We start from the raw sequence: 15,810 nt of genomic DNA on the forward strand, positions 1-15,810 counted from the left end.
TCACTATCCTTTTCAATGGGAGAGTCCGAGCATCTTCTGTAATGTACATCTTCTGTACATTAAAAAAACAGTAATAATGCGCCTACACGAACATGCATCCTTTCCCAACAATAACATAGATAACACTCCGTCCCCGTCATAAATACAGCATGGTACCGGCACGGAGCATGCGCGCCGCAAGCCTCTCCCTTTTTTTTTAAACACCTGCAGAAAGGCGCCGAAAGCGCTAACCAGGTCCTCGCGAGTGGCGCATGCGCCTTCGCATTGGGCTAGCCCTCGCCGATTGGCATGGGGCGCAGGCGCAGTAGGCGAGAGGCGGGTGGCCGAGCTCCCCCTTACCCCCGTAGCCGTGAGGAGGCGAGGTCGTGAATAGCCCCTCGCGTTCATTTGGTTTCACCGTACATATTTTACCTCAGGAGGAAAAAAAAAGCGTCGCCGGTGCCTGCCTGACAGTTGGGCTATTGCGGAGGGGGTGCACTTTAATTCTGCCGCTCTTTGAAAAATCCCCCCCCCCATAGCCGTTTCCTCCTCAGAGGTTCTTTGGTGGGGCGGAGGGGGCGCTGAAAGGCCTCCCCGCACACGGAGGCGTTGGAGACATGGACGAGCAGAGTGTTGAGGTAAAGGGGAGGGTGATGGGTTAGGCCCGGGGGCGGGGGGGACTTATTCTGACCTTCCGAGGCGAGATGTGACCGGGGGGGGGAGAGGGAGAGATGGTGTTGGGTCTTCTGGGTGGTCGCTGGGTGGCTGTCAGTTTCGTTTTTTTGCATGCCCCTTCTCCAAACTGGCAAGAATAAGATCCTCCCCCCCTCCAATGCGGGAGGGAGGGGCAAGGCTCAGTGCTGGGTTGCCATGGTGCAGGACTCCTGGGTCCCGTCCTCGGGCTCTGTCCTCCCATCCTTTCTTGAATTGGGGTTGGGAGCAGGGGCTTCTTTGGAGAGGCAGCTCCTGGGGGAAGGAAAGGCAGTTAGTGCCTGTTGTGCCAAGATACCTGGGCTCTCTCTTTGCCTCCGTGGGTGTAAACTGGGGTGGAGGGGCAGGGCTCAGGCCCCACTGAGACTTCCTTATGGGGCAGTGTGTCATTGGCAGGCTTCCTGCATGATGGCTCCAGTGCTTGCTTCCTCCTGGGCTTGGGCTCATGGACAGTATAACCCAGGTTCCTTGGTGGGGTGGTGCCCCTGTTCTTTGTAGGCACTATACTTCCAGTTGCAATAGTTCAGTATGTCACTCCTATGACATGGCAACCAGGAGATAATTTGGGACAATGGAGAGAATAAGGTCTGAGAATAAGGATGGGTGAATAAAATATCCTGTTGGACTGGGACTGGAGGTTGCTGTGGCAGGGCTCAACAAATCCTTGGTGCTAGGAGGCCATGGTGCCTAGAAATTTCTGTGGTGCCTAGTATTTTCAGCGGTGATTTTATTGTAATGTCTCTGAGCAATCCTATGTGGAAATATGAAGCCTGTTTATAATTTCACTTCAGAATATTTTGTTGTATGAACTAAAATGCATGTGTGTGAAATTTTTGTCATTTATTTGTTAACTCTGCACCAATTTGTGATAGTATATGAATTCATTACTTAAATTGTTTCTTTCTGTATTGCTTCCACTATTCAACTAAATGGAGCTTTTAAAAAGCAATAATACAATTATCAGAAATCGGGGAGGAGTGAGGTTAAAGCTAGAGGTTAGCTTTTTGTTGTGCTGATGATAACCAGGGTTACATCATATTTACTTATATAATACAGTACTTTTGTTATACCTTTAATCAAATTATGAGAAACTGAAGAATTTAGGATTGGGTTTTGTGGTACCATTCATTAGAAAGTTTAATCATTAAAAATACAAGACAAGGAAAGCTGAAAAATCAGTCTGGCTCCTAAATTTTGGGGCTGGCTCCTAGAGCCAAAGAAAATTTGTCAAGGCCAGTGCAATGGTGTAATGATTCTTGTGCACTAGCCTCAGAATCCGCCTGTGTCTGTTGCTACCTGCATGATGAAAGAGGCAGTGTTATGTACTTTTTGAAAGTGGCTGCACTGTACATTGGTCTGGGTTTCTGGGTTCCTCGGTAGAATGGGAACTCAGAGATGGCTGCTTGAAAAGTATTTTATGCAAATTGCATTATGACCCAAATGCAGCGATGCCAACCTCCCCTCCCTGCCAAAGTTACTTTCCTACTATCTAGGTACTGTTCTGCACATATGTACGCACATATGTTCAGGAGGAGGGAAGTGGCAGTGCTGGGTGTAGAGATGGCATCAGCAGCTTTGGGTGGTATCTTTCTGACTTGACCTATTCAACTTGCTGCCAGTGTGTATAGGTTGGACATTAAACATCTACACCAACTGGTGTCTGATCTCCTCCTTTGTATGAAGGCTGGCAGACTTTGCCTTAGGCGCTGAAGGAAGCTGTGGTACGGCCTCTTCTGAAGAAATCATCATTAGATCCTGCTGGCCTGCTCAATTACCGACCAGTTTCCAACCTTCCGTTTTTGGGGAAGGTGATTGAGCGGGCGGCAGAGAAGCAACTGCAGAATTTCCTGAAGGAGACCTCAGCCCTAGACCCCTTCCAGTCTGGTTTCCGCCCGGGAAATGGGGTCGAGACATTGTTGGTCGCCCTCACAGACGATCTCGGCAGACATCTGGATCAGGGCGGATCAGCACTGCTGATTTTGCTGGATCTGTCAGCAGCGTTTGATACGGTCGATCATGAGCTTTTGACCCACCGCCTTGCCAATGTGGGGATTCAGGGGACAGCACTGCAGTGGCTGGTCTCCTTTCTCCATGATCGGGGACAGAGGGTGGCGCTCGGGGAGAGGGTGTCATCTTGTAGGCCACTGGTTTGTGGTGTGCCACAGGGAGCGATACTCTCTCCATTATTATTTAATATCTATATGCGCCCCCTCGCCCAGCTGGTGCGGAGTTTCGGGCTTGGGTGTCACCAATACGCGGATGACACCCAGCTTTATCTGTTGTTGGACGGGCAGCCTGGATCGGCCCCTGATGCCCTGGAGCGTGCTTTTGAGGCTGTGGCTGGTTGGTTGAGACAAAGTCGGCTGAAATTTAATCCCATGAAGACGGAGGTCCTGTATGTGGGTCGTGGGGAGATGGCTTTGGGACCTCGGCTTCCTACACTTGATGGGGCAGCACTTACACTGGCCCCGAGGGTTAGGAGCCTGGGGGTGATTCTGGATTCCTCCTTGAAGATGGAGGACCAGATCACTGCAGTTGCCAGGTCTTCCTTTTATTATCTTCGGCAGGCCAGGCAGCTTGCCTCTTATTTGTCTCCCCGTGACATGACTACAGTGGTCCAAGCAATGGTCACCTCTAGGTTGGATTACTGTAACGCGCTCTACGCTGGGCTTCCCATGGGCCTGATCCGGCGGTTACAGCTGGTACAGAATGCAGCAGCGCGGGTCATTGCTGGAGCACCGGTGTGGGAGCATATTACACCGGTGCTACGCCAGCTGCATTGGCTGCCAGTGGAGTACCGAATCAGGTTCAAGGTTTTGGTGTTAACCTACAAAGCCCTACGCGGACTGGGACCGACGTATCTGAGGGACCGTCTCTCACCATATGAGCCCCGGAGGACTCTCCGCTCTGGCGGAAAACATCTTTTAAGTGTCCCTGGCCCTAGGAAGGCCCGCCTAGCGTCGACCAGGGCCAGGGCCTTTTCAGTCCTGGCCCCGACCTGGTGGAATGCTCTGTCTTGCGAGACAAGGGCCTGGCAGGATTTGCTTGCATTTTGCCGGGCCTGTAAGACAGAGCTATTCCGCCAGGCATATGGCTAACGCCGGGCAGTGCCCGCCCCCCCCCCCCGTGAAGGGGGGGTTAAACCATCACCCCTATGCAAACACAGAGGCATGTATGAACCACTGTGCAGCATGAATTGTTATATTTAATGTTTTTAAATGTTTTTAAATGTATTATTTAATGTTTTTAAATGTTTTTAAACATGTTTGTATTTGTTATCCGCCCTGAGCCTGCGAAAGCGGGGAGGGCGAAATATAAATATAATAAATTAAATTAAATTAAATTAAATTAGAGGCTGGTGATGACAATTGAATTCTGAGTTGTTTTTTGGTTTAGTGTGTAGTACTGCTGTTTCCCACTAGAAAAAAAGTACTGAGACTTCCATGTTTCTTGTGGTGATGGATTAGGCTTACCTTATGTCACGATTCTTGGGGGAGAGGGGAACAGGTGCATTATATGATGCAGGAGTGGCACATCAACTGTTCCCCTACTTGAAGGTTTTTGTGTTGTCATGAAATTTGAACTCCTGCTTCTGTAATTGTAAATGTTGGATTGAGTGCTACTGTGCCTGGGTATGTTGGGTTCTATGATACACAATTGATTGTGTGAAAGGTGGAGGTTGTGGCACTGTTTTTCATTCAAATGTGGAAGATTGGATCTAAAATATTTTGGAAGGCATCAGTTATGGGTAGATTGCCTCTTTCTCTAAAAGTTTGCTACTACTTATCACAGTGGATAATGTATTTGGTTTGTATCTGTACTGTGTGGGTTGGTTGAATGAAGAATGCGAGGGAAAAATATTTAACCATCCCTGTTTTTGTAGTATTGTTGTATCCCATGTGACTTTTTTCTGTTTGAAATTTTCTTTAAAGAAGAGGTTGTATTAAGCATATCACAGAGATGCTGAGAGAAGAGTATGAATGGCATATGATCCCATATTTTGATATTTTAAGTGACCAGGGGAGATGGACGTTCTCCTAGCGTGGAGATTTGGACTTTCTGTCTGTGTGATAGGACAACATGTATCTCCTAATGGACATGTCCTTTGGGGGAAGATTTCTGAAGAAGCTTAATTTTTGCTTATGCCTTTAATTTTTATCGTATTCTGAATGAATGTATTTTGTTTCTTTGTTCTGAATGGCCTTGATTAGAGGAAAAGTGGCATATACATTTAAAATAAGAACGGAAAGAATTAGAAGAAGTTCAATACTTGCTCTTTGAACTTAGGTGAAAAAGTAGGATATATTCCACAGCCCAGGGAAGATTTCTAAAAAGCCTTCCTTCAAGAACAATCACAGATAAAGCTATGTGGGAGATGTTTCTGATGCCAATTTGTGGGTACTGCTCTACTTTTGTGGATGATGTAGGCATCTCTTTGCTTTATCTTTGATTCGGATGATAGATAAGGAAGGTAGCTGTTTATCGTTACGCTCTGATTACTGGGCACAAGTATGGAACTATAAATTTGGGATGGGTGAAAAGTTTCAGCAGAGGTTTAAACAAATAAATCCCTGTTGGTAGTCCTTATATTTAAATGATTTTTAACAGTCCCTATTTTAGGAACAGGTTGGGGTGTATATTTATATGTTCGGGGATGAATTTATAGAATTAATGCATTTCTTTTGTCTTATCCTTGATTGGAATTTATTTGGTCTTTTTTTTCTTTTGGCAGAGTATTGCTGAAGTGTTCCGATGTTTCATTTGTATGGAGAAATTACGGGATGCCCGCCTGTGTCCACATTGTTCAAAGCTGTGTTGTTTCAGTTGCATTCGGGTAAGCAGGATTGGGGTGTGTTTCCAGCTTCTATATATGAATGGATTAAATAAAGAACAGAATATTTTCTCATTTGCTACCAATCTTTATTGTTCTCTACTAGTCCTTTATGTTACTACTGCATCTAAGAACAATTGTACTAAATATCTGAAGAGTATTCATGTTATTAGCCCACATTGTTTAATTTACACATTGGCCTGCATTGATCATTTGTGGCCTAAAAGGTGTATGTGGGAGGAGGATGGAATGACAGAAAATTTCCTTGCCCAGTTAGCTGTAGTGTAATCCACTAAGCTATCTATCTCCCAAGACCTCAATAACTTGGGTATTTCTTTTCTGAACAAAATAAAAACCTGTGTATGTGTGTTCTGTTCTTAAGAATATACACAGAGATCTCTGACATTATCTGATATTTGTATACTTCTGTATCTTACAAACTGCGTGTATATTTGTTTGACAGCGTTGGCTGACAGAACAAAGAGCCCAATGCCCTCACTGTCGGTAAGCTATTTCTTACTGTTGGTAAGGTTTCTCTTACGTGATGTATGTACAGTGATATAGCGCTTGTGATAAATACTTTATTTTATATGGTAGTATTTGTTGTACTAAGGGAAGGGAATGATTGATAGCTTGCAGGCAGGGTCAGGTCTGTGAAATGATGTTTTGTGCTCCCTACCAAACTTCAGTCAAGTGTGGTTAAAATTTAAGATGTTGTTGCCCTTAGTTAAGGTAGGATTGTTTTTTCCCCAAAGGTTATAGAGGTTCTCTCCTATGCTCCTTGCCCCTTCCTTGTATTTAGTGCCCTGGTCACTCCTAAATTTATATGCTTTATAGAGAGATGCAAAAAGTGGGGGCAGGTGGGGGGGAGGCTGGACTTTCCTGCAAGAAATTTTTGCCTTTTAATCCCCAAAATTATGCCAGGGTGAGAACTTCCCTAAGTAAGTACAAAATTATTTGTAACCCTGAGCTTATCTCATAACACGAGAATAGCAGCATCAGCATTACATTGATACTGAAACTACAATATTGGTCAAAAACAGAATAGTTTCTGTGGATGTGTGCATGTGAAGCTAGGAAGCAAATTCCAGTCTGATCTTTCTCTTATTTTTACTTCACCAATGGCTTCCATTCCCTCTTCCCCATGTAATGCTTTATTAAACGGATCCATCAAATACCAAGCATGCCCCATCCCAAAGGCCACATTAGGCAAGTTGATGTGCACTTGTGTTAGAGTGGAGTTTTAGAAGTTGTTGATGTTACATGGGATTATAGGTGACATTTGCTAAAATGTTTTCTAAAGAGCCAGAATTGCCTCGAGGCTGACTTCTTTTAATCTCATTTGCAGGGCTCCACTCCAGCTGCGGGAGCTTGTCAACTGTCGCTGGGCTGAGGAAGTTACCCAGCAGCTTGACACGCTTCAGCTATGCAATCTCAACAAGCAGGAAGAAAATGAAAAGGACAAGTACGTGGTAGTAAATGAAGGGTTTTCAAAAGTTCTGCCCAAAGACTGCTTCGGTTGGGGAACAAATTTAAGATCTTTAAATATTCTGTTTGGGCAAGAGTAGCTGTGATGCTGGGGCTGGATCAATAATTGCATTAATTATATTGATACATGAGTTCCTGGGTAGTTTAGACCCTTAGTTAGTACAATGCAGTCGTTTGAAAGCTGCCCAGTGAGCTTTCTGTTGCTTTCTTTGTTGGTGAAAGTTGCGGCCCAGTGCTCTCGCAGCTGCTTCTGCTCTACTGACCCTATTGATGTTGGTTCATATGCTTTATGTTGAGGTTCCTGGATGACGAAAGGAACGATGTTGGTGTGTCCGCCCTCTCAATACTCTTGTATTAGCTTTCTCAGGATGAACATTTTTTAAGAGTCTTGATAACTGCTCCTCTTAATTTCCTTGCGGGCAGTATTTAATCTAGGTTTGGAGGAGGAACAGGAACGCAGTATAGGAAGGAAAATGGCCTCTAAGGTATGGAGAACTGAGTACAAATGAAAAATACCAAAAACAAAATATAGGAATAATGCTGGAATCTGAAGAATCTATTTTTCCTCTTCATGCCTATATGAATAATCTAGTGTAACTCCTGTTTGTAATTTAGCAAATCGGAAATACATGTAAACCTGACTGACTATCAGTGTCTAATAGAAACAAGCTTCTTTGTGGTAGCTCTAAACTTTAAAAATAATTTGAAAAACACAGAGTTTGCAAAGACAGCTTAAAAAAATTTAATCCCTTTCCTGCTTTAAAGATGTGAAAATCATCACGAGAAACTGAGTGTGTTTTGTTGGACATGTAAGAAATGCATTTGCCACCAATGCGCTCTCTGGGGAGGAATGGTGAGTATAGAAGGCCTGTGTGTAAGTGAGGAACAGTGTTTATTTCAATTTTTAATGATTCCACACTGCCAATTCTGTAATTCTGTCTGTAAAAACAGTTCTGCAACTGCTACTTATTGAAATTAATCTTTGTGGTGTAGGCTCATGATTCGGTCAGGGGCACCTTTAGTGAAGGACGTTTGATACTACAATTTCAGAAGAACCTGATTTGGTTTCCTTAAAAGGAACTAAGCTATCCTTCTTCTGGCTGAACCCTATACTCCTCTGGAAGCCTAAATTTTCCACATTATAGTTTTTATGTCTCCTGATGAAGAGCACCCGAGCCCAAAATATTTGAAACTTAATGTTTTCTATTCTAAAGAACTTGATTCTTTCCTGCTAAATTTCATATATGAATTGTGTGTACCCTTTAAACTCTGTGGCTCACTGGCAGAGTGTCTGCTTTGCATTCAGAAGGCCCAGGGTTCAGTCTTTGGCACATTCAGTTTAAAGGATTTGGGGTAGCAAGTGTTAGCCTTTCTCTGTACAGGAGAACTCTTGCTGGTCAAAACAGACAGTACTGAGCTACATGGACCAATGTCTGATTTCATCTAAGGCAACACGTGACAAATCCCAAGTGCCGGTTTGCCATGGCACCTAGAAATTCCATTATGGCGCATAGTATTTGCACCTGTGATTTTATTGTCTTATGTCTCCGTGATTCTAAGAAGCACAACATTTATTTCATATGAGAATATAGTTTGTTGCATATTAACTTTACGCTATTCAGTGGTGTTAGAAGCATTCATTTCTTAACCAGTTGCTTTCTATACTGGCTCCAATATTCAATTAAATGGAACTATTTAAATAATAATGGAAGTATGGGAGATTTGGGGGGGTAGGTTTGGTTTAGAGCAGCATTTCCGAACTTTTTTTCCTGTGGAGATACCCCTAAATTAATTTTTCAAATCCCACCTATGAAAATATTTACAGGCCAGAAAAAAGCAGCATAAAAGCAGCAACTTAAAAGCATAGGAATGTTTAACCAACAAAGTGGTTAAAGGCTACTAACTACTACAACTATTATTAATATTACAGGCCAGAAAAGTTGATGGCAGGAATCACAATTCACTTACTGCTAAATTATTGCAGAACCTTGATTGGGAAGCACTGGGTTAAAGGTTAGCTTTTTGTTATCATGAGAGATATTTGTTTGTGTACTACAATGCTCTTGCCATAGCTTTAATAAAATTCCAAGAACAGTGCAGAATTAAGGATTAGACTTTGTGGTAGAAATAATTAGAAAATACTATCATTAAAATACGAAATCTGAAGACTGAGAAATGAGTCTGGTTCCTAAATTTTTGGCCTGGCTCCTTGACCCAAAGAAAATGTTTCAAGGCTTGAAGGCAGTTTGGTACATTAGTAAGAATGTATTTAAATTAGGACAGAGCTCTTTGACTCTCAAAAGTAGAGGGTATCAAACTTGCATGCTTTGTAGCTCTTGTAAATTTTGGATTCGCAAACCTTTTAACAACCGTGACAGTGAGAATTCAGGGTGGAAATGGTCAGGCTGAAATATCCTATCCCGCTATATCGTAACTTTTTAATTTTAATAATAGTCTATTATAATATTAGTAATAGTTGCAGTTAGTAGCTTTTAACCCCTTCGTTGGTTAAACATTCCTATGCTTTTAAGTTGGTGCTTTTATGAAAAATATTTATTCTTGATGGAGCAAGCTCTGCTTTGATAAGGGAAAAAGTCTTTTAAGCCTGTAAATTAGGCTTCCCACATTCATAAGCATGCCTGGGATATTTAATTTGGCCCTTTTACTGGATGAGAGTTCTAAATATCTACATGTTCTGAGTGTTCAGCCAGTTTCTCTTAATTAGCTAAAGAACTGCACTGTGAATCTTGGTTTTGGCAAGTGTTGGACTCTGAATCACTTTCTGCCTGAAAGAGACTGAAAGAATACTAATGCATCAGACATGGGTTGTGTTCAGAATACTATTCTCTGTGAAGTGAGGCAAAAAGAAGGGTCCTATTTAGGACTGATGTGATGAATGTTTGCTATGTGCCGTCAAATCGCCTCTGGCCTTTGGCAACCCTATTAATGAAAGACCTTCTAAATGTCCTATCATTAACAGAATTGCTCAGATCTTGCAAACTGGAGGCTGTGGCTTCCTTTAATTATAATTAATATTTCTTTCTTATAGCATGGGGGGCATACATTTAAGCCATTAGCTGAAATTTATGAACAACATGTCACAAAAGTGAATGAAGAAGTGGCTAAGCTTCGCCGGAGACTCATGGAGCTAATCAGTTTGGAGCAAGAAGTGGTAAGGGGCCAGCCCTTTCCCATACATCTTCATTCCGCATAGTAAACTTGGTGGTTGGGTACCTGTTAATGGAGTAGTAAAATTGCCATCCATTGATCCTGCGTGGATTTTGTCATACTCCATGGGGTCAGTTGTGGGGTTGGAACTAGCTAGGTATGCTGTGGGAAGTACAGGAGGATGGAGAAATTGACTTGTTCAGTACCCTGCAATTTGATTGTGGTCAGGAAAATTCCCCAGTTGTTTCTGTCTATCTGGAGCCTTCAATTTGTACTGTAACATGAGAATATCAGCATTACACGTCAGTACTGGAACTAAAGTATTGGTCAAAAACAGGGTCTTATTATGCCTGTAATGGACAGCTTTGCTTTGAAGATCTCATTACAGCTGAGCCTGAAAGAAAGAAAATCTTACGAACTGTTATGAGCAGCAAAGTGTTCCGCTTATAGTACCTTTTTTTTAATGTCACCAGAGGGCGCTTTGGGGGATGTGATCATGTATGCTGGCTAGGATTGTTGTGTCTAGACAGTGATGTTTTTGTGAAGATTAGATGAGAGCTTGCCTGTGCTGTGTTTAGAAGATGATCTAGACCTATTGCAGTCTGGATTCAGGCCCGAGTTTGGGAAGAAAACTGCCTGGTCACCCCGACCGTTGATCTTTGCCAGGGGAGCCATAGAGGGAGTGTCTCCGTGTTGATTTGCTTGAACCGCTCAGCTATGGTATCCTTCTTGAGATCCTGGCTTGGCTGGGAGTAGGTGGCACTGTACTTTGGTGGTGCCACTCTTATTTGATTGGCCAGCTCCAGAAACTGGTACTGGGAGCCTGTTGATTGTCCCTGTACCATTTATGCTGTGATGTCCTGAAGGGTTCCATCTTGTCCCCTATGCTGTTTAGCATTTACTTGAAGCTGCTGAGAGAGACCATTAGGGGACTTGGAGTGACATACCACTAATTTGTGAATGAGGCCCAGTTTCATTTGTCCTTAACTGCTGAGTCTGGAGGATCTCTGGAGATCCTGAACTGATGCCTGGGCATGTGATGGGATTGATGTGGGCTAATAAACTGAAGCTCAGTCCAGACAAGACTGTGATACTCTTGGTCAGTCACAAAGCTGTTTGAGGATTGAGAGGTCAGTCTGTCCTGGAGAGTGTTGCTGTCCTTCGAAGGAGGAGGTTCATAGCTTGGGGATGCTGCTGGATCCTGGCCTATGTTTGGCCAGAGTTCTCGGCCACAGGAGAGCCCATTTAGTGTAGTGGTTAAGTGCGCAGGACTCTAATCTGGAGAACCGGGTTTGATTCCACACTTCTCCACTTGAAGCCAGCTGGGTGACCTTGGGCTAGTCATGGCTCTCTGGAGCTCTCTCAGCCCCACCCACCTCACAGTGTATTTTGTTGTGGGGATAATAATGACATACTTTGTAAACTGCTCTGAGTGGGCATTAAGTTGTCCTGAAGGGTGGTATATAAATCGGATGTTGTTGTTGTTGTTATAAGTGCCAGGCCAAAATGTTTCCTTTTACTCGATTTTAATAAAGGATCTGTTCTTTTACAACTATTTTTATAGTCTGCTTCTAGTCTGAACTGTTTTGAGGCTCGTTTTAAGTTGTTTAATGCTTTGGTGGGGTTTAAAATGACTTTTTAACTATGAATAACATTTATGGCATTCTATATTACTTTACTTTGTAAGTCCCCTCAAGCAGGCTCTCTGGAGGGTGGCACAAAAATTTTCGAAACAAATGAGAATAAAGTCATATAACATTTTATTGTCATACTATGCCTTTTATTTTAATAAGGGCGGTTACAATATAGGGGATTCTGAGAGTTTCCCTTGAAGTTATTTCTTGTCTAAATGAATACAGGCATTGCTGGCTAGAAGTAAATTAATCCTGCATTTGTCTTTCAGGAAAGGAATGTAGAAGCTGTACGTAGTGCAAAAGATGAGCGTGTTCGGGAAATCAGAAATGCAGTGGAGATGATGATTGCGAGATTAGACACTCAACTGAAGAACAAACTTATAACACTAATGGGTAGGCATATTTTTTTGCTTTTTATTGGTTTTTAGATTGGAGAATCAGATGATTCCCTTCGGTGATAAAACTGAACTATAACTTAGACAACCCTGAGAAGTTCTGGGACAGCAGCAGTTAGAGTTTAAAAAAATTGAGGCCTGAGAGATGCTAAATTTTGATAGGTGAACGATGCGTTTGTATAGCTCTGTTAAGTACTTAGACCTCCTCATGTTTTCTTGGTGATCCTTAGTGCAACAATGTAATAAGTCAGCATTGCTATCTGTGAACTGTATGTTGGGACTGAGTAACAGTGGCTTGCAAGCCCACCCATTGAATTCATGGCTGAACTGAGACTTTGAACTTGTCAGGCTGTTCAAGAGCTCTAATATGCAGCTTTAAGTTCTAGAATTGGAGGTAGGTACAAATGAAAAATCTAATAAAACATGGTTCTCAGGGTTATAATGTTTAATCAACTAACCAGTTACAATTTTTTTTAAAAAAACTTTGATGCCCCCCACTTACAGTTTGGCAATTCTTTTTTTTAGCAAAATTATTTTTTAATACGAATACATGTTTGAAATTTGGGGTTGGATGCAGACACTATCCAGTCTAGAAACAATTCAAAACCTCTTCTTGAGATGAATTTTGGCACTGCCAAAGGGAACTCCAGCTGCCCTGTTACGGACAGCTTGGCCTTCCCTCAATCAGGTCTTGCATTCACCTGGCTATATTAAAAGCATGGAAACCCCCCCAAAGCATAGATGATTCATTTAGCAAACTCAGTTACCAACATCAAAAAGAGTCCAGTAGCACCTTTAAGACTAACCAATTTTATTGTAGCATAAGCTTTCGAGAATCAAGTTCTCTTCGTCAGATGCACGATACAAACTGGTCAAATACAGAAGAGGAGGAGGGAAAGGGGAGAGAAGGGGACATATATCAGAAGGGGACAAGATGCAATTAGCGGGGAGGCAACCAAAACATTCCTTTGCTAGTAAATGTAAACATCTCCTTTTGGTGTGGAGTCAGTTTGCCGTGTTAGTTTGCAGCAGTAAAAGCATCCAATTCCTATGTAGTATAAGCCCTCGATAACCACAGCTCTCCCTGCCAGATGCATCTGACAAAGAGAACTGTGGTCCCCAAAACTGTGGATCAGTTAACAACTGCTGCAAAGCAAGGTCAAAGAAAGGTCAGAATGTCTTTCTTACTTCCCACGAGACAGTCCCAGATGATTTTCCTTCAGCCCTCAGGGAACAATTTTGATTGATCAGTTACCCAGTCAAAGGTCTCCCCAACTTATTAAAAAATACCATCTTAGAGCCTCCTACTTGGTTGATCACTGAGGTTCCAAGCAATGCCAACTGAGTTACTTTTAGGTCAGTACTCCAAAAAACCAAAGGAGCGATGCATTTGTTTATGCAGCAGATCAGTAGAGGATCTTCTTCACCATGTCCTGGCTTGTCTCTTGCATCTGGAACCCAGAAATAAATTCCTGTCCAAGACCCTAAATGACACACATTTCCTCTCTGACTCCGACAAATTAGTATTCATGTTATCTGATGTAGATGCTGCCGTATCCTCTTTTTGCCTTGGCCGCAAGAAAGATAAGAGCAAGTGCGGTTTCTAAGACAGTATCTCATCAGTCTGAACAGTAACTCCAGGTCTTGTGTTTTGCTTTCTAGTGTTCTGAATAATTTTAATGTTGTCTGATACTTTAGAATTCTTTTAAAACCTATGGTTGTAATTTGTATATATGTTTTGCTTTGTAAAGGCCAATGGCCATTTACAATAACTTTATCTAGTTCCTACAAGTACATGTAATAACTCCAGATGGCAGAAAAGCACTAAAGAGGCATTCCCCATTTTTTTCTCTGGCAGGATGGCATGCCTATTCTACAATGATGCCTTCTATGACACACACTTGCATACCTTCTCTATAACAAAGCATGCACTTTAACTTCAGAACCATTGTTTCTTTGTGTTATTCAGAGTTAATTGATCAGCTGCTCAGCTGCATGAAGCCAACCCAACATTTTCGCTGAATTCTTTGGCTCACTCTTAGGCAGTGTTGGGTAAATTGATCAGTGTCCTGTTTAACCACAGACTTGTAAATTTCACATTATTCCTACATATTGTTGGGATAAAAAATAAAACCTCAATCAAGTTTAAGTTGGAAGAAATGTCCTGTTTGTTCTTTAACTAGGGCAGAAGACTTCACTCACCCAAGAAACAGAACTTCTAGAGTCCCTACTGCAAGAAGTAGAACACCAGGTAACGGGAAAAAATGGCTTTAAGCTAGCTTTGTCTGCTTGAATCTGTCAGTTCTCCCTGTCATGTGAATTTGGATTGGTACGAAATTAGTTTTACATGCACATTCTGAGAACTTTCTCCTCATCTGCTACTGTGTTCAGTGTTAAACTCTCTATTCAGAGTTAAAATGAGTTATTAATATCTATATATTTTTAAAAAGCTAGCATGTGTGTGTCTGGAATGTCAGGCTATTACTTGAGTGTTCTTCTGTCATCAAACTGAGGTGTAGTCACATATTCTAGAGTACCGGACAGTGTTTGGGCTATTTTATCTGCCTAGCTATCTTTTCTAAGAAATTGATGCTTATTATATTTATTAATTAAATGAAATATAGCCCACCTTTCCTCATGGCTCAAGATCTCTTATGAATTACAATTTAAAAAATACAAAATAAAGCCATAAATAACCCCCTTCTCCCATAGTTCTTACTGTTTAGATGTCATAATACTAGACATCTCAAGCCCTCTATACCTATACTTGCTGTTACTGTTTTGTCTGGAATCTAAGCATTATTAATATATTGAAACTGCTTAAACTGTCGCCTGACTTGATTATTGATGTCTGTTTCCCCAATTCCTTCGTTGCAGCTGCGCTCCTGCAGTAAAAGTGAACTGATACTGAAAAGTTCCGAGATCTTGATGATGTTCCAACAAGTTCACAGGAAGCCCATGGCCTCTTTCGTCACTACTCCCGTCCCTCCTGACTTTACAAGGTACGGCCACAGTTGCTTCTGACGGGCAACTTCAAGGCTGGTTTACAAAAGCGTCCCAGCCTGCATGGCGTCCTGCAGCTAGTACAAGCAGAATGTGATGTCTGAAGAGTTCAACCTGTTTAGTGGTTGTTGTCCCTCAGAACTGGGGGCTGCGGGTCAGATCTGTGCACATCATTCCTGGGCATGTCCTATGTGAATTGAGCAGAAGAGACCCTGCTTTTGCTATGGGTCGTCAGTTGATATGCTGAGCAAAAAAGGCTTTTGTTCAGTCCAAGTTCACCAGGGTGAGATGGTCAAGTACGTGGATAAAAATTGTAACACATGGAATTGGGGTGCTAATTTTGTATGCCTGACTTGAGGCTGTCTCAGATTTTTCTTTTTCCTTGTAGGATTATATCTGGGGAGATGTGTGAGCATGCCTCAGGCTGTGACACTCTTCTCCCCATTATGCAAGTAGAAGTGCACCACTGAACTGGACATGTTTGGTATCTCCCTGATCCTGACTTCGTCTATATTCTGTTTGATAGCATGATTTGGAGTAATCTTGCTATCCCAACAGGACAGGCAACCTAAAAAAATGTCATTCATTAACAATATTGTGG

General features: G+C 42.3%; 1 protein-coding gene across 1 annotated transcript in view; it reads left to right on the forward strand.

Moving 5' to 3' along the window:
* Positions 1-329: 329 nt before the first annotated feature.
* TRIM37 (tripartite motif containing 37) overlaps positions 330-15,810 on the forward strand; it is a 51,207-nt gene continuing 35,726 nt past the window's right edge. The window contains exons 1-9 of the mRNA XM_055001610.1: positions 330-617; positions 5,423-5,524; positions 5,985-6,025; positions 6,870-6,986; positions 7,775-7,862; positions 10,059-10,181; positions 12,081-12,204; positions 14,390-14,457; positions 15,084-15,208. Coding sequence (XP_054857585.1) covers positions 597-617; positions 5,423-5,524; positions 5,985-6,025; positions 6,870-6,986; positions 7,775-7,862; positions 10,059-10,181; positions 12,081-12,204; positions 14,390-14,457; positions 15,084-15,208 — 809 coding nt within the window. The 5' untranslated portion in view covers positions 330-596. The remainder of the gene's footprint in view (positions 618-5,422; positions 5,525-5,984; positions 6,026-6,869; positions 6,987-7,774; positions 7,863-10,058; positions 10,182-12,080; positions 12,205-14,389; positions 14,458-15,083; positions 15,209-15,810) is intronic.

The sequence above is a fragment of the Eublepharis macularius genome, chromosome 17 (assembly GCF_028583425.1).
Source record: "Eublepharis macularius isolate TG4126 chromosome 17, MPM_Emac_v1.0, whole genome shotgun sequence".
NCBI lineage: Eukaryota > Metazoa > Chordata > Lepidosauria > Squamata > Eublepharidae > Eublepharis > Eublepharis macularius.